Source organism: Pan paniscus, chromosome 23, assembly GCF_029289425.2.
Source record: "Pan paniscus chromosome 23, NHGRI_mPanPan1-v2.0_pri, whole genome shotgun sequence".
Taxonomy (NCBI): Eukaryota; Metazoa; Chordata; class Mammalia; order Primates; family Hominidae; genus Pan; species Pan paniscus.
Window position 1 is genome coordinate 47,420,234 of NC_085927.1, and position 21,176 is coordinate 47,441,409.

Sequence of the window (21,176 nt, forward strand, 5' to 3'; positions counted from 1 at the left end):
GAGGGCACAACAACGGGAGGCAGGGGCCAGAGATCTCTCTCCCCTCCTTGAGGATGGCACAGGGTCCCGGGTATGGCTGATTCCCTGCCCTCCATGGAGGTGGGCGGGGTGGGGGGAGGGTCTGTAAAGTCTCTGAGATGCGACTTCATTTACCTGCCGAGCAAGCCTCCTAGGTGCTCTTGGAGCAGGGAACACTTCACACAACATCTGACGCTGCTATTAGCTATCCCACTTTCAGATCAGGAAACTGAGGCAGAGAAAGGTAAGTAGTGACCGAGGCAGGACAGGAGCCCAGGCTGTCCGGCTCCAGGGTCCCGGTCTTGACGGCCACTCTACCCCACTCTACCAGTCGCCCCAGTATGGCTGTCTTCCTCCTGGGCACCGCGGGGCCTGTACCGGATGGAAGGGAATGAGAATGGGGAGCAAAGGAGTGGGCATGTCATGCCTGTAAACATCAAGGTTTAAAGGCCCAGGCATTCAAGGCCTCAGATCGAGCTTCCCGGTTCCCCAAACTCCCGCAGGGCGCGGCTGGAGGGCCCAGGAGGGAGGAGAGTTCATCAGGCCTGGACGCCCCAAGCAAGGCCACGAGGGGAACCGGTGGAGGAGGGGTTGGCGGCCGGGGACGGGAGTCGCCTCCCCGGGGCAGCCCGCACGTTCCCCGGCTGGCCTTGTCCGGGGTGGCGAGCAGAGGCCTGGCCTGGCCCCCCAGCCGCGTCCCTGCCAGCTCTCGGCGGCCGCGAGGACGGTGCCGGGGAGGGGGCCGGGCCCCGCCCGCGGGCGGGAGGAGAGGGGCGGGAGGCGGGAGCGCCCACACCCCGCCCCCGCCCCCGGATCCAGCCCGCGGAGCCCGCGGCCAGGGCGGCGCAGACCGGCCCAGCGACTCTCCCGGGCTGCCAGCCGGGACGCGCGGCCGCCGCCGCTGCAGACGACGAGTCCGCCCTCGTCCCGCGCCCCCGGGGCTCGCGGAGCCAGGTAACAGCCCGGGCGCGCGGGTCCTCGGGGCGGAGGCCGTGGAGGCCGGCGGGTCCCGGCGCCCGCGGGGACTCTGCACCCTACTAGGCTCCCGGGGCCGGGACGGGGACGAGACCCGCCCGGGAGAGGCGCCCCCGGGTGCCCACGGGAAGGCCGGGCGCGGCCGCGGAGCCGCGCGAGGAAACTCCGAGCTTTCGGGCTTCGTGTCCCGTTCCAGGCTGGCGGAAGGGGCAGAGGATCGGACCGGGCTGAGCGGCCAAAATGCGCGAGGAGGGGGCGAGCCGAGGGGCAGAGCGGGGGCTGTCTCCGCGCCTTCCTGTGCGGGGGAAGGAAGGGCCGGGGCGGGCAGCGGGCGACGCGGCGGAATGTCTCCCCTCCGCCGAGGCCCACGCGGAGAGCGGGAAGTGGGGGGTGAGGGGCCCGGGGAGATGGACAGGCACCCTGCCCCCCTGCCCGACCGCCGCATTCCAGGCTGGAGCCGCGGATGAGGTCATCCCGTCCGGTTCCCCTCCGGCCAAGACAGCCGGTCGTCCCCTTCCCCCGCGGAGCGACCCTCCGCGTCCTGAGCCCCGTCCCCCCAGGGAATGTTGGATGGCCGAAGTCCTTCCCGGACTTCCAATCCCGGCCGCCCTCTAGATTGTTCTGCCTTTGCCCCAGCCGTGCCAGACCCGCAACATTCGAAGCCCTTTTCCTAGACCGGGAAACTGAGGCTTAGAGAGTACGGGGGACTGGCCGGGAGGCCGCAGCGGCACTAAACGTGGCGCGGGGACCCGAGACGCGGCCCGCAGCCGCTCCGCCTCGCTCGGTCCAGGGCTGGTTCGGCTCTAACTCGGGGCGGTGGGCACGAAGCGCGTCTCCTTTCCACTTTCCCCGTCGCTCCCTAATGGCCCACGGTGCCCCCCTTGGAATACGGAGGACCGGGTCCCCTAGCGCGACTGCGAACAACTAGCTACCCCGTTCTGACCTCAGTTTCCCCGTCTCTCCACTTTGAAGCGTCTGGACTTTGAGGAGCAGGAGAAGCCAGCCGCCCGGTTTAACCCCTTATCCCAGGGACCACAGCAGGTTTGGGGGAGCTGCCATAACCATGACCGGGACCCGCTGTCCAGCGGTGGGGGGGGCGTCACCCAGCTGGATGCCCGCAGGAAGTGGGCTGTGTGCACCCGAGCAGTGGCCTCCAGGATGAGACGTGGGCCCCTGGCCAGCACTGCGGCCTGCGGGTGACCCCCAGGTGAATGCCAGGGTGCAGCCGCCCCCGCTGTCCTTCAGACCCGCCCTTGGCCTCCCCGCGACCACATGTGCCTCCACAGCGGCCCCTGTTGGCCCGATCCCGGCTCCAAAACTTGTTCTTGCGTCATTCCCACCATTGAGTGAGCTCAGGCCATGTGCCCAGGCCCTGACTATCCTCTATAGGGTAAATATAAGGACTCCAGGGACACTGAGGCTGTGTGGTGACCTCCTTGCCCAGGTCACAGGCAGTGAATCTGCAGAGCTGGGTCTCCTGTCTTCCCAGGCCTGCACCTGCACCCCACACCAGGCTCAGCACTGGGCATCCAAGCCCTCCAAATCCTCTTCCCCATTCCCCATCGTCTTCACCCCCACCCTGGGGCATTTACCAGCAATGTTGGTCTGTGACTGAGGGTAAATGTCTCTGAGCTTCGTTTTTTCCATCTGTGAAAGGGGTGTTCTGAACACTAACGGGCGGTGTTCCTGGGCAGGTGAGGGGAGGTGAGCCTGGCACCAGGACACTTGGAGCCCTGCTTACTCCAGTGCCAAGTGAGGCACACCTGATGGCCAGCAGTGCCCTGTGGTTGGCAGCAAGTGCCACGTGGCTGCCACCGGGGTCCCTGGAATGAGAGATGTTAGTGTAAAGGTGTCAGATTTGAACCCATGGCTGCCCTGCTCCAGTATCTGAGGGTTTCATTACATTTTCTACCCTTGCAACTCCCCTGGGAGGGGAACTGCCTGGTGTGCTGTTCCGTTTTCCACATGGGAAGACCGGGTCCCAATACCCTGCCCTCAGCTCCACAGCGCTGCAGAGTCTCTCGACCGCAGTAGGCAGGGTAGTGTGAGGGGTGGGTACTATTGGGGGGTGCCCAGAAATATTTGAAAGATGGGATCATCACAAGATTGGGGAGGAAGCTGGTCCCCCAAGTCAAAAGTGACCATGGGGGTTCTGGGGGGAGGAGCCCCTTTTGCTGGGAGATGAGGTGCTGCCTCAAGAAGTCAGGGAGGCCAGGTGTGGTGTTTCACACCTGTAATCCCAGCACTTTGGGAGGCTGAGGCAGCAGGATGGCTTGAGTTCAGGAATTTGAGACCAACCTGGGCAATGGAGTGAGACCCTGTCCTTACAAAAAGTGGAAAAACTTAGCTGAGCCTAGTGGTATGTGCCTGTAGTCCCAGCTACTCAGGAGGCTGAGGTGGGAGGATCGCTTGAGCCTGGGAGTTCGAGGCTGCAGTTAGCTGTGATGGAGCCACTGCATTCAGCCTGGGTGACAGAGTGAGACCCTGCCTCAAAAAAAAAAAAAAAAAAAAGTCAGGGAGCTGGGGTGGGAGCAAGTGGGTAAGGCCACATGGCAGACCCTTCTACAGGACATTGTACAGAGGAACACCCTCCCCGCTCCCATTCCTTCCCCCAGAGATGCATCCTTAATCCCTGCTGAGCAGGGAAACTTGGCCCTGCCATGAACCTGTCACTTAACCTTGGACAGGTCTCCCTTCCCTCCGAACCTCAGTGCTGCCTGTCAAATAGGCCACGCTGTGGCTTTGCAGGGTTGTGGGAGAATCAGATGACATCATGTAATGGTTGGCCAACTGTGGATCGCTTCAGAACTTCAGCAAACATTCCACGAGGACTTCTCGGTGCCGGGGGTGCCAGGGAGGGAAAAAGATGATTCAGAAGTTCCCCCCCACAAGGGGGAGGAGTTAGGGCTGGGGGAGGATCAGATGGTGGGAAGGGAAGAGAATGTAGTCAGAAAACAAAGCAAGCTTTGTCCTATTGGCTTCTTTGTTCTTATCTTGTTATTTAACCTATTTTGAATTTCAAATAACATTAGAAGGGCAGTATTGAGATTTTTATGCTTGGAGGTGGCAGCAATGGTTTTAAAAAAGGAAGAAGGCTGAGCCGCAGACGTAGGTGTTCTTAAGGATCATTACTGACTTTTATCAGCTGAGGTCCCAGGTCTGTGTAGGTAAGTGACTTGCCCAAGGTCACATTGTGAGGACACAGAGCCCAGCCTGCCCTCCCACTCTCAGAAGGGGCCAGGGTGATGTTTTGGCATGCAGGTTATCATGGAGATCTGTGATTCAGCTGGCATTGATTTGGCACTTGTTAAGTGCAGAGCCCAAGCTAGATGCCCAAGGGAGAAAGGCAGGAAAATCCAGGCGGCCTCCCCACCCTCCAAGTGCATTGCCGATCTCGGGAGGCAAGACTGGGCTCCACAAGCCAGTCAAGGGCTTATGTGAGTTCAAGTCTCAACTAGCTCTGTGGATCTGACCTCTAGCCAGCTTTGCCCTCAGTGGGCCACAGGAAAAGCATAGGATCACAGGTGTGCTCTAGCCTGGACTTTGTATGACACTAGAAGGAAAGGGGTCAGAAGGAAAGGGGTCAGAACAAGAGATGCTTAGAGAAGCTGGAGCAGGGGAGGATGTGTGTGTGTGTATGGTGGGGGTGAGGAATCAGGAAGGAGAGATGCGCAAGAAATAGCTTTTGGCACCAGCTGAGCTTTTTCCAAAGCTTGCTCCCTGACAGCAAGGCTCCTACGTCAATTTGACAAACTGTGATAAAGTCTTTTCCTGCGGGCCTTCTCAGAGCCTTGAATATGCTCACGCATGGAGGAGGCAGCTGGAAAAAGCCACTTTTGACCACAGGATCCTTATTCCAGGAAGCTCCTTGAAGGTGGATGGTTCAGAGGAACCTCTGCTCTGGCTGTTTACCCAGCTTCACAAAGCTTTGGTGAGGTGTCTGCTCCCTCCTGGCTTCGCTGCGTGGCAGAGATTTTAATGCACAGAGAAGGGAGGTGACTTACTCTGTTACTCAGCAGGAGGCAGTGTAGCCTGGGGCTCCAGGGCTCTGGGATGTGGGGCCTGTTTCACCATTTCTTACTACGTAGCCTCAGGCAAGTTACTTCACTTTGTGCCTCAGTTTCCCCTCTCTAATCTCATGCTGCCCTCAGGAGTAATGTTTTTGTTGTTGTTGTTGTTTGTGAGACGGAGTCTCGCTCTGTCGCACAGGCTGGAGTGCAGTGGCGCAATCTCGGCTCACTGCAACCTCTGCCTCCCGGGTTCAAGCAATTCTCCTGCCTCAGGCTCCTGAGTAGCTGGGATTACAGGCGCCCGCCACTACGCCCAGCTAATTTTTTGTATTTCTGGTAGAGACAGGGTTTCACCATGTTGGCCAGGCTGGTCTCTAATTCCTGACCTCGTGATTCACCCGCCTTGGCCTCCCAAAGTGCTGGGAATACAGGCGTGAGCCACCGCGCCCAGCCCCTCAGGAGTATTGTATGGGTTTAAACGATGAGGCAGGTGAGGTCTTGGCACTTAGTAAGTGCTTCATAAGTGGGCCCTGCAGAATAAGTGCTTTCTTTTTTTTTTCCTTTTTTTTTTTTTTTTTTTGAGACAAGGTCTCGCTCTGTCTCCCAGACTGGAGTGCAGTGACACAATCATGGCTCATTGCAGCCTTGACCTCCTAGGCTCAAAGGATCCTCCCTTCTTAGCCTCCTGAGTAGCTAGGACCACAGGCATACACCACCACACCCAACTAATTTTTTAAAAAATTTTTTGTAAAAACCAGGTCTCATTATGTTGCTCAGACTTAGAATGAGTGAATGAGTGCTTCTATTTTTTCCTGATACATGGCTTAAGTGTATAGCTCAATGAATTATTTGTCCCCTATTCAGTCAGTACCTGCTCAGAGGCTGCCATCATTCTGATTGCTAATAGCATCAATTGGTTTTGCCTGTTACTGAACTTCCTTGTTTTTTGTGTTTTTTTTTTCTTTTGAGACGGAATGTTGCTCTTGTTGCCGAGGCTGGAGTGCGGTGATGTGATCTTGGCTCACTGCAACCTCTGCCTCCAAGGTTCAAGCGATTCTCCTGCCGCAGCTTCCTGGGTAGCTGGGATTACAGGTGCGCACCACCACGTCCGGCTAAGTTTTGTATTTTTAGTAGAGACGGGGTTTCTCTATGTTGGCCAGGCTGGTCTCGAACTCCTGACCTCAGGTGAGCCACCCACCTCAACCTCCCAAAGTGCTGGGATTACCAGCATGAGCCACCGTACCCGGCTGTGTTCTTGAACTTTCTATACACAGACTCACTTGGGTCCCCGTGTGCCTAGCTTCTGCCCCGCGTCAGTTGGAGGCCTCCATCCGTGTAGTTGGGTGTGATCATCTATCTTCTTCAGCTGCTAATGTTTGGACCGCGGATTTCCTCCTCTGTCGCGGGCCTGCCGTCACCACCCATTCTGTCTTCCTTCCAGGTCTCCACCTCTGGGCAGGAGAGTTGCCGACCACCTCGGGGGTGCTTTCTCTGCGCTTGAACATCTATAGCTGCTTCTGAGGGGCTGGGAGACGGGCCCCTGGGAGAGACAAGCCATGAACCCCCCACAGCCTCAGCATTTGGGGACCTCACCTTAGGAGAGTGCCATTTACAGCTTCCGCCAGGGCAAAGGAGCTGAGCAGCCATCCCAAGCCCAGCCCACCTCCCTCCCCCGGCCCCTGGTAGGCATGGACTAGCAGCTGTGAGCAGCCAGAGCTGATGCCCGGCCCCCAGGGGGGCAGAGGCGCCCCCACCATGAGCCTGGGCAAGCTCTCGCCTGTGGGCTGGGTGTCCAGTTCACAGGGAAAGAGGCGGCTGACTGCAGACATGATCAGCCACCCACTCGGGGACTTCCGCCACACCATGCATGTGGGCCGCGGCGGGGATGTCTTCGGGGACACGTCCTTCCTCAGCAACCACGGTGGCAGCTCCGGGAGCACCCATCGCTCACCCCGCAGCTTCCTGGCCAAGAAGCTGCAGCTGGTGCGGAGGGTGGGGGCGCCCCCCCGGAGGATGGCATCTCCCCCTGCACCCTCCCCGGCTCCACCGGCCATCTCCCCCATCATCAAGAACGCCATCTCCCTGCCCCAGCTCAACCAGGCCGCCTACGACAGCCTCGTGGTTGGCAAGCTCAGCTTCGACAGCAGCCCCACCAGCTCCACAGACGGCCACTCCAGCTACGGTGAGGGCCTGGGTCATCTTGGCCCACTTTTCAGAGGCTGAGGCTGAGGCCCAGAGGGGTTCAATGGCTCCTCCAAGCTCCAAGTGAGCTCCAAGTGACCACAGAGGTCAGGCCCAAACCCCACATCATGGATGGGGAGGGGGTGCAGTGGTGGGAACAAGCTGACTCCCCAAAACACCTGAGGTTGAGAGTGAGGAGGTGGAGTTTGAGTTCTAGCTGCCCCTCACTTGCTGTGTGACCTGGGCAAGCACATCCCCCTCTCTGGGCCTTAGCTGAACCAGTCACCCACCCATTCTTGCCCCCTTCAACCAAAGCCTTCCCCTCATGTCGGAATGATATCATGGAGAGGTGAAGGGCCTGGGCTCTAGATTCCAATTCGGTTCTGCCTGAATTTCAGGAAGTCAATTGACCTCTATAAGTTCAAGTCCTCGCCTGGATAATGAGTCTCTCGGGGTCATTGCTAAGATTCAGTGCCAGGAGAGGCGCAGGGGGGCTGGTACTTAGTAGGTGCTCAGGACACTGGAGCTGTTGTTATCTGAACTTGGTTTCCTGTAACCCGACAAATTTGGAAAACCACTCACAGGAACCGCAAGCCACGGGCCTTCCTGCCCAGCCAGAAGTGCCACCTTGGCCATTTGGTCAGAGCTCACCTGAGAACCATGGGCCCCTGCTGCCACCTGGTGGCCACTCCCTGCCTTGCAGGAGTGGCTCTAACGCCCCTGCCCCAGGCGGCCGCTCAGAACCGCACTGAGGACTGGTCCACAGAAACCCGATTCTGTCTCAGGTCTGTAGTCCTGGAAGCAGGGGCTGGACGTGTCTGTCCTTCATTTCTATACAGTCAGACCCGATTGCTGGTCCCATCCTGTGTCCACAAACCAGCTCACGTGCTATGGGTTCACCTGCAGCCATCGGCCAGCGTCATGGCAGGGAGCCGGTGGCCATGGCTGAGGTCACAGTTGGGACTGAGAGGAGATTTGAGCTCCAGACTTGATTCCACCTCGTCAGACTTCTATGGCCTTGGGCTAGCTCCTTCGCCCCATCCCAAACTGAGCCTCACTTTCCCCATCTGCATAATGGAAATGAGGATAATGATGATTTTCAGCTTTCGGGGTAGAGAGGAAGATCACACAGGTGACCATGGAGTGTATTCTATTGGAAAGATGGGAGAAACCGAGGCCTGAGAGGGGAGGGACTAGCCAGAAGCCACACAGCAAGCCAGGACTGGTCCTGTCTCCCCTCCTGAATTCCTGGTGAGGGACCCCAGCTCTGAGCCCACTGCCCATTTCTCTTCTAGGCCTGGACTCTGGGTTCTGCACCATCTCCCGCCTGCCCCGCTCGGAAAAGCCGCATGACCGAGACCGGGATGGTTCCTTCCCCTCTGAGCCCGGGCTTCGCCGCTCTGACTCTCTCTTGTCCTTCCGCCTGGACCTCGACCTTGGGCCCTCGCTCCTCAGCGAGCTGCTAGGGGTCATGAGCCTCCCAGAAGCCCCTGCAGCTGAGACTCCAGCCCCCGCTGCAAACCCCACGGGTCCTGCTGCAAACCCCCCAGCCACTACTGCAAACCCCCCAGCGCCTGCTGCAAACCCCTCAGCACCTGCCGCAACCCCCACGGGTCCTGCTGCAAATCCCCCAGCCCCTGCCGCAAGCTCCACACCCCATGGACACTGTCCCAATGGGGTAACAGCTGGGTTGGGCCCAGTGGCTGAGGTGAAGGCCAGCCCAGTGGGAGGGGGTCCCCGAGGACCTGCTGGCCCTGCCCTCGGCAGGCACTGGGGAGCAGGCTGGGATGGCGGCCGCCACTACCCAGAGATGGATGCGCGGCAGGAGCGGGTGGAGGTGCTGCCCCAAGCCCGGGCCTCCTGGGAGAGCCTGGACGAAGAGTGGAGGGCGCCCCAGGCAGGCAGCAGGACCCCGGTGCCCAGCACAGTGCAAGCAAACACCTTTGAATTTGCGGATGCTGAGGAGGATGATGAGGTCAAGGTGTGAGGGGCTGGGGCATGGTCCCAGGGCCCCACCTAGGTGCAGAGCCGGCCCCTCACCTAACAGCTGGTTCCTACCAGACCGGAGAGGGGAGAAGTCGTGTTGCCCCTAAACCCCTCCCCACCTCTGCAGGACAGACATGGGAGGGAGGACAGGGAAGGCCAGGCTTGCTCTGGGACTTTTATGCTCCCAGAGGCCCTGCCAAACTGACCACCTCCCCCGACTGCCACTTTGGACCTAATAGCTGTTCCTTAGGCCCCACTCCATGCCACCCCCACCAGCTGGAGGACCCAGCCTCACAGTGTGTCCTTTGTGCCAGACCAAGCGGCCCGTGGGGGGTGGGGGGCAGGGAGTGTACCACACAGGGCCATTGTCTCACCTCCCAAAGGGACCGCCTGCCCCCAGCTCATCCCAGAGCGTCCCTGCTGCAACCCTGACAGCCGTCTCCCAGGCCGCTTCCCCAACATCCCCGCCCCAGCCTCCCTCTTACCCCAGAAAGGTCAGGTATGACCTCCCGGGGAGGAATCCCACCTGCCTGTATACCCCAGACTTGCCTCTGGGGCCTGATTAAATAAGGCTGTTTTGATAAAAGGTGTCCTGCAAGATGCTTGGGGACCTGGGACAACAGCATCAGCTCTGTCTGCTTCAGTCCCCTCCCCTCCAGGGAGTTTAGAAAGCCAAGGATCCCCCATCAAGGCCCCCAGCAGGGAAGGGAAGTGGACGCGCCAAGGGGAGGGTAATGAGTAACCAGGCTGGAACGCCCCTGAGATAAGAGGCCCAGGTGGGAGCCCTTATCTGCAGTTCCGGGAACAGCCCCTGGCCCAGGTGCCTGGGACTCGTGTCTGCCCCATAATCCCACAGGGCAGCGTGGCATTTGCTCTGGCGATGGTGGGGGCAAGTAGACAGAAGCAAGTGCGTAGAACTGTTGGGAGCATGTCTCAGCCTCCCAACATGGCAGCCGGGTGTCCTCATATCTGTTTCCTCCTCAGTATTATGAAAATGCCAGGAGCATTAAAATGCACGGAAAGAGAAATGCCCTCCTTAGGTATCGGAAGACCGGTTAAATTTAGCCACAAACAGCTAACGTGAGGTGGTGCGCTCCCTGTCACTACAGGTATGCAGCCAGAGGATGTGTGGCAGGAGGCAGGATCACTACGGGACCTCAGGATCCCTGAGAGCAGGACATTCTGGATCATGGGGTGCCTTCATTCAGAGGTCCTCAGACCAGGGGTATCCCATGTTTTTGTAAACTTGAGGGACCCAAGAGAGAAAGGAGTCACAAGCCACAGTTCTTGCCACAGGAAGACTCGATAAAAACAGATTATTTTGTTTGCTTTTAGCCCTGGGGCAGGAACTGCAGGTAGGGATAGGGGAACACAGCCAAGCTCTGTTGATCCTGGTGTGACTCGGAAGAAGAACCAGGACAGAGAATCTCGGCTGGAAGTCTTTTATTCTTTTAACTTGAAAGAGGACATGTTGAACCCGCCCCTTATGCTCAGGTAGCTCAGGTGGCTGTGGCCCAGCCTGTTGGGAAAAGTCAGCTCGTGCCCATCTGGCAGCTTCACCTTGAATTTGTCACTCTCAAAGGTCACTGTGAACTGTGGGGAGGGAGGGTGTCAAGGAGGCAGGAGGCCCTGGAAATGGGCCAGGGCAATGCCTGATGGCTCAAACAAGGCCAGCACCTGTGTCCAGGCCAGGCTCTCTTCCATCTGGGCCCTCCCCTTGACATCACCCCAGTGCCCTTTCCCCCTTTGACCTCACCTTGACCTCTGACCCTGGGCTGAAGCACAGGTGATCTTCCCGTTGTTCTTGCCCCCAGTTGCTGCCGTCCAATGAGTTGCAGACAATGATGGATTCGCTGAAGCGAGGGTTGAAATGCAGGTTCAGCTTGTCTGTCCCCTGGCCCAGATTAATTACAAAGCTGCAGGAGAAGGGGTAGCAGGTGAGGTTCAGGGCTCAGGCCTGGATAAAGCAGCTTGGGTTGGAGGACCTTGGTTGACCACAAGCTGGAAGAATCAAAGCTTGTGTTAGTTGAGATCTGTGCCTTAAAACAAGGGAGGTAACAACCTGCTCAGACTTAGCACTGTGGTAGCACATTCCATTTGGAGCAGGGATCACACTGTTGAGAGAAGGGTAACTGATAGTGACAGCTTCAGGAATTGGGGGTGGCTCTCCTGGGAGAGAGAAATGCTATCTCTTAGATATCTGAAGACCTATTAAATTTAGCCACCAGCAGCCAACCTAAGGTGGTGAGCTCCCTGTCACTATGGGTGTGCAACCGGGGTTGTATGACTTCTTGGCAGGATCACTACAGGAGCCTGGGCTAGACCTGCAGGGTTCCTGAAAGTGGGGCATTCTGGGTCATGGGGTGTCTTCATTTGGGAGTCTCAGACCAAGGGTATCACACATTTTGACAAACTTGAGGGACCCAAGTAGGAGAAATAAGTCACTTTTCCCTTAGCTCCTATGGCATGCAACTGCCCGCCCCCTCTCTAACCAAAAGTAGATAAAGCACAGTTCCAAGATGCGCTGACATGTTCTGCAGGCGAGAGAGCCCTTCGCTGGACTGTGACTCACGGAGGTGGTGAGGCCGCTGGTTCTAACCAAGAGGATGCCAGCGAGACCACTCAGCCTCCCCTGGTGGCTGCCCTGGTTTAATGCTCATGAAATGCCAGCCTGTGGCCATTCTGCTGGGTAAAGAGGGTGGTGTCTCTGGGGATTTGGGCGTTCCCTAGAGGCACCTGCCCCGCAGGGGGCCAGGCAGAGTTCCAGGGGCTTCTCCACCTGCCCCTTCAATGGCTGTTGGGGCAAAAGAACAGAGCATATGGCATCAACTCTGAAATTCTGCAGGTCCCCAAACCTAGCCTCAGACATGAAGTGGGGGCCAGCAGGGGTGTGGGGAGAAGGGTGTGAAAAAGGGCCCATTGGCCTGACGTCCCTCTTGCCTGACCACTTCACAGGGCTGCCCTGCCTGCCCCACCCGCCCTGCCTATTCCGGGCCTGCAGACTCCCCCAACCCTGAAACCTTGCTCACCCATCAGTGCCATCGGCGATGCTGCCTGTGATCTTCAGGGTTGACCCCGGCTTCATGTCCATGTTCTTAACCTCAAGTTCCCCCTGGGCCAACAGAGAAACATTCCACTCGAGTCCCCACAGAAAATCAATCCCACACTTGCTCAGCAGCTTCATCCACCTCATCCCAACCCAGCTGCAGGTCTCAATCCCCCTGCCCACGTGAGGACGCAGGAGACCACCAAGCTGGAAAGTGGCAGAGCCAGAGCGCTCTGATCAAGGCCTCCCCAGAGCTTCCCCACTCTCTGCCCTGTTTTGCTCTTATCCACCCCAACCCGAAGAGGCACAGGACGGAGGCTCAGTTTGCCCATCTATGAAATGGGCAGAGTGCTTCCTGCCCAGTTCCGCAAAGTGTTCAAGTGATGAAATCACACTGCCCTCAGCAGAACCCCAGAAACAAAAATATGATATGGAAAATGACTGTAACAGAGGCACAAGATCTTGGCCCACCCAAAACTAAATCTGGCCAGGTACAGGGGCTCACGCCTGTAATCCCAGCATTTTGGGAGGCCGAGGCGGGCTGATCACCTGAGGTCAGGAGTTAGCAACCAGCCTGGGCAACATGGTGAAACCTCGTCTCTACTAAAAATTAAAAAATTGGCCAGACGCGGTGGCTCACACCTGTAATCCCAACACTTTGGGAGGCTGAGGCGGGTGGATTACGAGGTCAGGAGATCGAGACCATCCTGGCTAACATGGTGAAACCCCATCTCTACTAAAAATACAAAAAGTTAGCCGGGTGTGGTGGCAGGCGCCTGTAGTCCCAGCTACTCGGGAGGCTGAGGCAGGAGAATGGTGTGAACCCGGGAGGCGGAGCTTGCAGTGAGGTGAGATCGCGTCACTGCCCTCCAGCCTGGGCGACAGAGCGAAACTCCATCTCAAAAATAATAATAATAATAATAATAATAAATAAAATAAAAAAAATTATCTGTGCATGGTGGCGGGCGCCTGTAATCCCAGCTGCTCGGGAGGCTGAGGCGGGAGAATTGCTTGAATTCTGGAAGCGGAGGTTGCCATGAGCTGAGATCGTACCATTGCACTCCAGCCTGGGCGACAAGAGTGACTTTTCATCTCAAAGAAAAACAGAAAAAAAGGCTGGGCCCAGTGGCTCACACCTGTAATCCCAGCACTTTGGAAGGCCGAGGCAGCCAGATCACCTGAGGTCAGGAGTTTAAGACCAGTCTGCCTAACATTTAACCCTGTCTCTACTAAAAATGCAAAAATTAGCCAGGTGTGGTGGCACGCATCTATAGTCCCAGCTACTTGGGAGGCTGAGGCAGGAGAATGGCTTAAGCCTGGGAGGCAGAGGTTGCAGTGAGACAAGATCACGCCACTGCACTCCAGCCTAGGCAACAGAGCAAGACTCCGTCTCAAAAACAAAAACAAACAAACAAACAAAAACTAAGAATCTATAAAACTCCGCAAGTCCTATGTCCATCAAAGTCTCTCTCCAAGCTTCACTTTCCCCTTCTGTAAAATTGACTAATTTGATTTATTCATTTAAAAAACAGTTGATAGCCTGGGTGTGGAAGTGTGTACCTGTATTCCAGCTACTCGGGAGGCTGAGACAGGAGGGTCCCTTGAGCCCAGGAGTTGGAGACCAGCCTGGGCAACATAGCGAGACTCCCATTTCTATTTTTGTTGTTGTTGTTGCTGAATGCCAGCTGTATGACAGACCCTGTCACACCAGGGAGACACCACCAACCTTCAAGCTGGTTTTGAGAGGATTCAAGAACATGTTTGTGAAATCCCATGCACAGGCCCTCATGTAGACCAACAGCAAATCACAGGACCACCATCATTTATTGTTTTACTTTCCTTTTCTTTTTTTGTTTTTTTGTGGTTTTTTTGAGCAGAGTCTTGCTTTGTCGCCCAGGCTGGAGTGCAACGGTGCGATCTCGACTCATTGCAACCTCCACCTCTCAGGTTCAAGCGATTCTCCTGCCTCAGCCTCCCGAGTAGCTGGGACTACAGGCATGTACCACCATGCCTAATTTTTGCATTTTTAGTAGAGACAAGGTTTCACCATGTTGGTGTGGCTGGTCTCAAACTCCTGGCCTCAATTGATCTGCCCACCTCAGCTCCCCAAAGTGCTGGGATTACAGGCGTGAACCAAGCCCAGCCTTAATTTTCTTTTTTAAATTTTTTCTTTTTTTCTGGACAGTGGTCTGCCCAAATGACCATCATTTTGATTACTTGCAGTTATGATTCATCTGCTCCTTATTTTCCATAGGAAAGCAGCACCTGAATTTCTGTACAGTAGGAGCCTCCTCTAGCCTCACGATGGTTACTAGGGGAGATTTCTAAGCTGGGTTTTCAAAGCTCATTACCCAGGGCTGGGCGCGGTGGCTCACGCCTGTAATCCCAACACTTTGGGAGGCTGAGTCGGGTGGATCACCTGAGGTCAGGAGTTTGAGACTGGCCTGGCCAACATGGAGAAACCCTGTCTCTATTAAAAATACAAAAATTAGCCGGGTGTGGTGGCACATGCCTGTCGTCCCAGCTGCTTGGGAGGCTGAGGCAAGAGAATCGCTTGAACCCAGGAGGCGGAGGTTGCAGTGAGCCGAGATTGTGCCAGGCGACAGAGCAAGACTCTGTCTAAAAAAAAAAAAAAAAAAAAAAAAACTCATTACCCAAGACCAGTTTTTGCATCTATGACCAGAGGGTGAGGGTTGGTCTGACTGGGACGCAACAGGCACCAAAGATTTAGAACAACTTATGGGAGGACACTTTTACATTGTGGGAGTTCTGCTCACTGACTTTTTTCTTTTTATTTCCAGAAAAAGCATGATCTGAGAAGCCCTGAATGAGCTCATTGGACTGGGGCACTTTGCCAGAAGTCAAGGGGGCAGTGGCCATGGGAGGACCCTCAGTGCCCTCTTGCTGGCAGCCGCCTCCTCTCTGCAGAGGAGGAAGTGACCCGCTGGTAGGTCACATGTAGGGGTAGGTTGTTAGGTATTGCCCAACTCTCCCACAGGCAGTAAGTTCCTTTTTTTTTTTTTTTTTTTTTTTTTGAGATGTTGAGATGGAGTCTCACTCTGTCACCCATGCTGGAGTGCAGTGGTGCAATCTTGGCTCACTGCAACCTCCACTTCCCGGGTTCAAGCAATTATCCTGCCTCAGCCTCCCGAGTCACTGAGATTACAGGCTCCCACCACCATATCTAGCTAATTTTCTTTGTATTTTTAGTAGAGACGGGGTTTCACCACTTTGGCCAGGTTGGTCTCGAACTCCTGACCTCAAGTGATCCTCCCCTCTGGGCCTCCCAAAGTTCTGGGATTATAGGCGTGAGACACCACACCCAGCATTTTTTTTTTCTTTTCTTTCTTTCTTTTTTTTTTTTTTTGAGACAGGGTCTTGCTCTGTCACCCAAGATGGAGTGCAGTAGCACGATTATAACTCACTGCATGCAGCCTCATAGCCTCCTGAGCTCAAACGATTCTCCTGCCTCAGCCTCCTAAGTAGCTACGACTATAGACGTGTGCCACCATGCCCAGCTAATTTTTAAAATTTTTGTAGAGATAGGGTTTTGCTATGTTACCCAGGCTGCTCTGGAACTCCTGACCCTCAAGTGGTCCTCCCACCTCAGCCAGTAATACATTATTTTTTTGAAAGGTCTTGCTCTGTCACCCAGGCTAGAGTGCAGTGATGTGATCAGAGCTCACTACAGCCTTGACCTCTTGGGCTCAAGCAATCCTCCCACCTCAGCCCCCCAGGTAGCCTGGACCACAGGTATCCCACCTGGCCCAGCTGATTTTTTTTTTTTTGAGATGGGGTCTCACTATGTTGTCCAGGCCAGCCTCGACCTCCTGAGCTCAAAGGATCCTCCCACTTCGGCCTCCCAAAGTGTTGGGATTACAGGTGTGAGCCACTGTGCCCGGTCTGGCAGTACATTTTATAAGAGACGCCTGGAGGAGGCAGCAATGCTTAACCCAGGACAGCGGGCCATGACGGCGTCATGTCAGACACGAGGCTGCTCAGACCAGGGCTTCTCAGCCTTGGCCCTCTGGACGTTTGGGGCAGGCATTTCTTTGTTGGGGTCTGTCCCTTGTGTTATAGGATGTTGAGCAGTATTCCTGGCCTCTACCCACTGGATGTCAGTGACACCCTCCCCTGAGCGGTGACAACCAAGAATGTCTCCAGACAGGGTCTGTTGTCCCCTGGGAGCAAAACCTCCCTGCTTTAGAGAAAGTGGGGTTTGGAGGCTGGACACCTAACTCCCCATGTCTTCGCTTAACACGACGGGGTGGGGTCCAGATTTTGGAGCCAGACAGACGGGATTAAAATCAGTCTCTTGCTGGCCAGGCGCGGTGGCTCACACCTGTAATCCCAGCACTTTGGGAGGCCGAGGCGGGCGGATCACGAGGTCAGGAGATTGAGATCATCCTGGCTAACACGGTGAAACCCTGTCTCTACTAAAAATACAAAAAATTAGCCGGATGTGGTGGTGGGCGCCTGTAGTCCCAGCTACTCGGGAGGCTGGGGCAGAAGAATGGCGTGAACCCGGGAGGCGGTGCTTGCAGTGAGCCAAGATGGCGCCACTGCACTCCAGCCTGGGCGAAAGAGCGAGACTCTGTCTCAAAAAAAAAAAATCAGTCTCTCACTGACAAAGACCATTACCTCTGGGAGATGAGGTTATCCAGTGAGGACAGTCCAAAAGGGGCTCAAACAAGAAACAGAAGACAGGTGTGCCCGCCACACAGACACTCACAGACGTGTGCCCTGCGCACACACACGTCTAACACCAAGCATCAGGAGATGGCTCCCCGCCTCCTGCCAGCAGCCTGTGCCCACACCCCGAGCCCTGCAACAGTCAGGCCAGGATAGGGGAGCTGGGCTGGGCCTGGACTAAGAGAAGCACCCACACTCCCCTTGCAGCTCCTGGGGGCTGCCTGACGGAAACAGCAAAGCTCAAACCCCAAGGATAGAGGTGGGGGCTGCTGCAGGGCAGAAGCACTCGGAAGTCCAGGGTCAGGGGTGCACTTGGACAAATAGGGATGCTGAGAGCTGCGGGAGGGTGCAGGCCCGGGAGACTTGTCCCCACCCAACAGAGTCAAAGGCGCAGAGAGAGACAGGCAGAACTGGGTGGGGGTGTGGTCGTCCCTAGAGCTGGGGGGGTGGGGAGTTGGGGGCCCAGACTCTAGTGCCGACTCTGCCCCTAATTGGCAGAGGGGCCTGGGGCCAGCTTAGCCCCTTTCTGGGCCTTGGTTCCCTTATCTGTCGTATAAGGGATTTGGATGATATGGCCTCTGGAGCTGCAGAGAGAGGAAAGAAAAGGCAGAGGTGAGATGACCAGGAAAGAGAAGGTCGGGAGAGTCCGTGGGCCACAGCAGTCCTCCCCGAGAGGCAGAGGGTGATGAGGGCATAGACCCTTCCACGCAGGACCCCTGGCACATTCACATCCTGCATCCCCCCTGCACTTGAATAGCATCCCCTGAAAATTCATGTCCACCTAGAACCTGTCAATGTGACCTTTTTTTTTTTTTTTTTGAGATGAAGTCTCACTCTGTCACCTAGGCTGGAGTACAGTGGCTCGATCTCGGCTCACTGCAACCTCTGCCTCCCGGGTTCAACCGATTCTCCTGCCTCAGCCTCCCAAGTAGCTGGGATTACGGGTGCCCGCCACAACATCTGTCTAATTTTTTCTTCTTCTTCTTCTTCTTTTTTTTTTGTTTTTGTATTTTCAGTACAGACAGGGTTTCACCATGTTGGCCAGGCTGGTCTTGAACTCCTGATCTCAAGTGATCCGCCTGCCTCGGCCTCCCAAAGTGCTGGGATTACAGGGGTGAGCCACCGCGCCCAGCCTCAATGTGACCTATTTAAAAATAGTTCCTTTGCATATGTAATCGAGTTAAGAGGTCATACTGGTTTAGGGTTGGTCCTAAATCCAATACGACCAGTGTTCTCATAAGAGGAGAGAAATATAGACACAGAGACGGAGACACACAGAGGAGTCCACGTGAAGTTGGAGGCAGAGATTGGAGTGATGCAAGCCAAGGAATGCGAGCAGCCACCAGAAGCTGGAAGAGGCAAGAAAGAACCCTCCCCTTGCGCCTTCAGCAGGAGCGTAGCCCTGTAGCACCTTGGTTTCAGGTTTCTAGTCACCAAAACCAAGACAGAACAAACGTCTATTGTGTGAAGCCACCCACAATTTGGTGGTAATTTGTTATTGCAGCCCTAGGCAATGAATACACCATCTAATCCTCAGAAGAGGCAGCCTGTGATCCCCTTCCACAGATGTAAGGAAGACTGGGGCTCAGAGACGGTCAGTGACTTGGCCAAAGCCACACAGTAAAGCTGTGGCAGAGTCAGGTGTAGAATCAACGAATCAGAGACCTCAGTGGGAATCCACTCAACCCCTTGTGATTTGCAGCTTGTGGCCTTGGGCAATTTGCTCTCCAGGACTTGGGTTTTGTGTGTGTGTGTATATGAGACAAGGTCTCACTCTGTTGCCCAGGCTGGAGTACAGTAGTGCAATTACAGCTCACTGTAGCCTCGACCTCCTGGGCTCAAGTGATCCTCAGCCTCCCAAGGCTGAGGAGTGTGCCGCTACCCCTACTAATTTTTTAAGGCAAGGCGTAGTGGCATGCACCTGTAGCAGAAAAGGTCTCACTATATTGCCCAAGCTGAGTTTTTTTTTTTTAATCTCTATAAAGCTCAATGGAGGCCAGGCACAGTGGCTCACACCTGTAATCTCAGCACTTCGAGAGGCCAAGGCAGGAGGATCCCTTGAACCCAGGAGTTTGATATCAGCCTGAGCAACATAGTGAGACCTCATCTCTACGAAAAATAAGAAATAAGCTGGGTGGGGTGGCTCACGCCTGTAATCCCAGCACTTTGGGAGGCCGAGGTGGGCGGATCACCTGAGGTCAGGAGTTCGAGATCAGCCTAGCCAACATGGTGAAACCCTGTCTCTACTTTAAAAATACAAAAATTAGGCCAGGAGCAGTGGCTCACACCTGTAATCCCAGCACTGAGATCGGGAGTTCAAGACCAGCCTGACCAACATGGAGAAACCCCTACTAAAAATACAAAATTAATCAGGTGTGGTGGTGCATGCCTGTAATCCCTGCTACTCGGGAGGCTGAGGCAGGAGAATTGCTTGAACCTGGGAGGTGGAAGTTGTGGTGAGCTGAGGTCGTGCCATTGCACTCCAGCCTGGGCAACAGAAACTCCGTCTCAAAAAAAAAAAAAAAAAATTAGCCAGGTGTGGTGGCACATACCTGTAATCCCAGCTACTTGGGAGGCTGAGACCAGAGAATTGCTTGAACCCAGGCAGCAGAGGTTGCAATGAGCTGAGATCGGGCCACTGCACTCCAGCCTGGGCAACAGAGCGAGACTCCATCTCAAAAAAAAAAAAAAGAGAAAAAGAAACAAATAAAATTAGCCAGTGTTGTGGTGAGTGCCTGGGGTCCCAGCTACTCAAGAGGCTGAGGTGGGAGGATCATTTAAGCCAAGGAGGTCAAGTCCTTGCTTAAATCAAGTGCGTTATGATTGCCACCACTGCACTCCACCTGGTGACAGAGCAAGATGCTGTATTGCTATTGTTGTTTTGAGATGGAGTTTCACTCTTGTTGCCCAGGCTGGAGTGCAATGGCACAATCTCGGCTCACCATAACCTCTGCCTCCCAGGTTCAAGTGATTCTCCTGCCTCAGCCTCCCCAGTAGCTGGGATTACAGGCATGCGCCACCAGGCCTAGCTAATTTTGTATTTTTTTAGCAGAGACGGGGTTTCTCCATGTTGGTCAGGCTGGTCTCAAACTCCCAACCTCAGATGATCCACCAGCCTCGGCCTCCCAAAGTGCTGGGATTACAAGCAGGAGCTACCACGCCTGGCCCAAGATGCTGTTTTTTAAAAAAAAGACCTCTGTCCAACTTCTTTGCTGCACAGATGGGGAAACTGAGGCCCAGAGAGGGACAGCAATGGTTTTCCCTAAAAGCCCCCACCCAGGCAAAGACAAAGATGAACAGAGTGGGGCAGGCAGCAGGGGGCTAGTGTCCTCACCGTCATGGTGACAGCTCCTGGCGGCAGCTCCCAGCGGCTCCTGGAGGCCTGTGCTCAGGGTCTCAACTCGTGGTCAAGCTTATATCCTAGAATATTACACATTAACTCCCTCAAGTTCCGAGGTGAGGACTTTGCCCCTTCTACCTCGTGTCTCCCCGCCTGCATCTCCCAGTACCCAGCACAAACAGGCAGAAGACTCCTCAGCCAGCTCCACCCCACCCAGCCCGGAGCATCCTCCGGGCCTCCCTCCAGCCCAGCCTCCCCCTCCTCAGCGCTCCCAGAGCCCGAGAGGGGAAGCAGCCCCAGCTCTGCCCCCACACAAACCGCAATGCAGCCGCTTGACAGCTCTCCCAGCCTCCCTCACTTAGCCCAGCTTCCTTGCCTGTAAAAAGAGAGATTTGCTTTGCAAAAAAAAAAAAGTCTAGGTTTCTAATTTTCTTTTTTTTTTTTTTTTTTTTGAGACGGAGTCTCACTCTGTCACCCAGGCTGGAGTGCAGTGGCAACGATCTCCGCTCAATGCAAGCTCCTGGGTTCACACCATTCTGCTGCCTCAGCCTCCCGAGTAGCTGGAACTACAGGCACCCGCCACCATGCCCGGCTAATTTTTTGGTATTTTTAGTAGAAACGAGGTTTCACCGTATTAGCCAGGATGGTCTCGATCTCCTGACCTCGTGATCTGCCCACCTTGGCCTCCCAAAGTGCTGGGATTACAGGCGTGAGCCATTGCGCCTGGCCTAAGGTTCTAATTTTCTATGATGTTATGATTCACTGTCAGAGAGCATTATGTTTTCTTCTTCCCTCCCCATATTATTTATCTGATCGGACATGTAGGTTTCAAAACCAATACACAGATTCAAAGAAAAGATTTCAAACTATTTACAACAAATGGTCAAAAGCAGAGGAGAGCTGGGCGCAGTTGCTTAAGCCTGTAATC

At 55.4% G+C, this 21,176-nt stretch overlaps 2 protein-coding genes across 5 annotated transcripts; one reads left to right on the plus strand and one right to left on the minus strand.

Annotated features, from left to right (window-relative positions):
• Positions 1 to 813: 813 nt before the first annotated feature.
• Positions 814 to 9,756, plus strand: CDC42EP1 (CDC42 effector protein 1). 4 transcript variants are annotated; one of them, XM_055105530.2, is made up of 4 exons: positions 842 to 972; positions 5,973 to 6,095; positions 6,445 to 7,185; positions 8,480 to 9,756. In XM_055105530.2, exons 3-4 carry the CDS (start codon positions 6,723 to 6,725, stop codon positions 9,169 to 9,171), a joined length of 1,155 nt encoding a protein of 384 aa, XP_054961505.1. In that variant the 5' UTR covers positions 842 to 972; positions 5,973 to 6,095; positions 6,445 to 6,722; the 3' UTR covers positions 9,172 to 9,756. The 4 variants fall into 4 exon arrangements, with proteins under 4 accessions (XP_034804365.1, XP_054961505.1, XP_063459320.1 ...); XM_034948474.3 differs by lacking the exon at positions 5,973 to 6,095 and having other exon boundaries at positions 814 to 972; XM_063603250.1 differs by lacking the exons at positions 842 to 972; positions 5,973 to 6,095 and adding an exon at positions 1,685 to 2,200.
• Positions 9,757 to 10,182: 426 nt separating this feature from the next.
• LGALS2 (galectin 2) lies at positions 10,183 to 20,430 on the minus strand. The gene is made up of 4 exons (XM_003821564.7): positions 20,243 to 20,430; positions 12,200 to 12,282; positions 10,927 to 11,086; positions 10,183 to 10,763 (listed from the first exon to the last, which is right to left on the minus strand). Exons 1-4 carry the CDS (start codon positions 20,246 to 20,248, stop codon positions 10,614 to 10,616), a joined length of 399 nt encoding a protein of 132 aa, XP_003821612.1. The 5' UTR covers positions 20,249 to 20,430; the 3' UTR covers positions 10,183 to 10,613.
• Between the last annotated feature and the right edge of the window lie 746 nt (positions 20,431 to 21,176).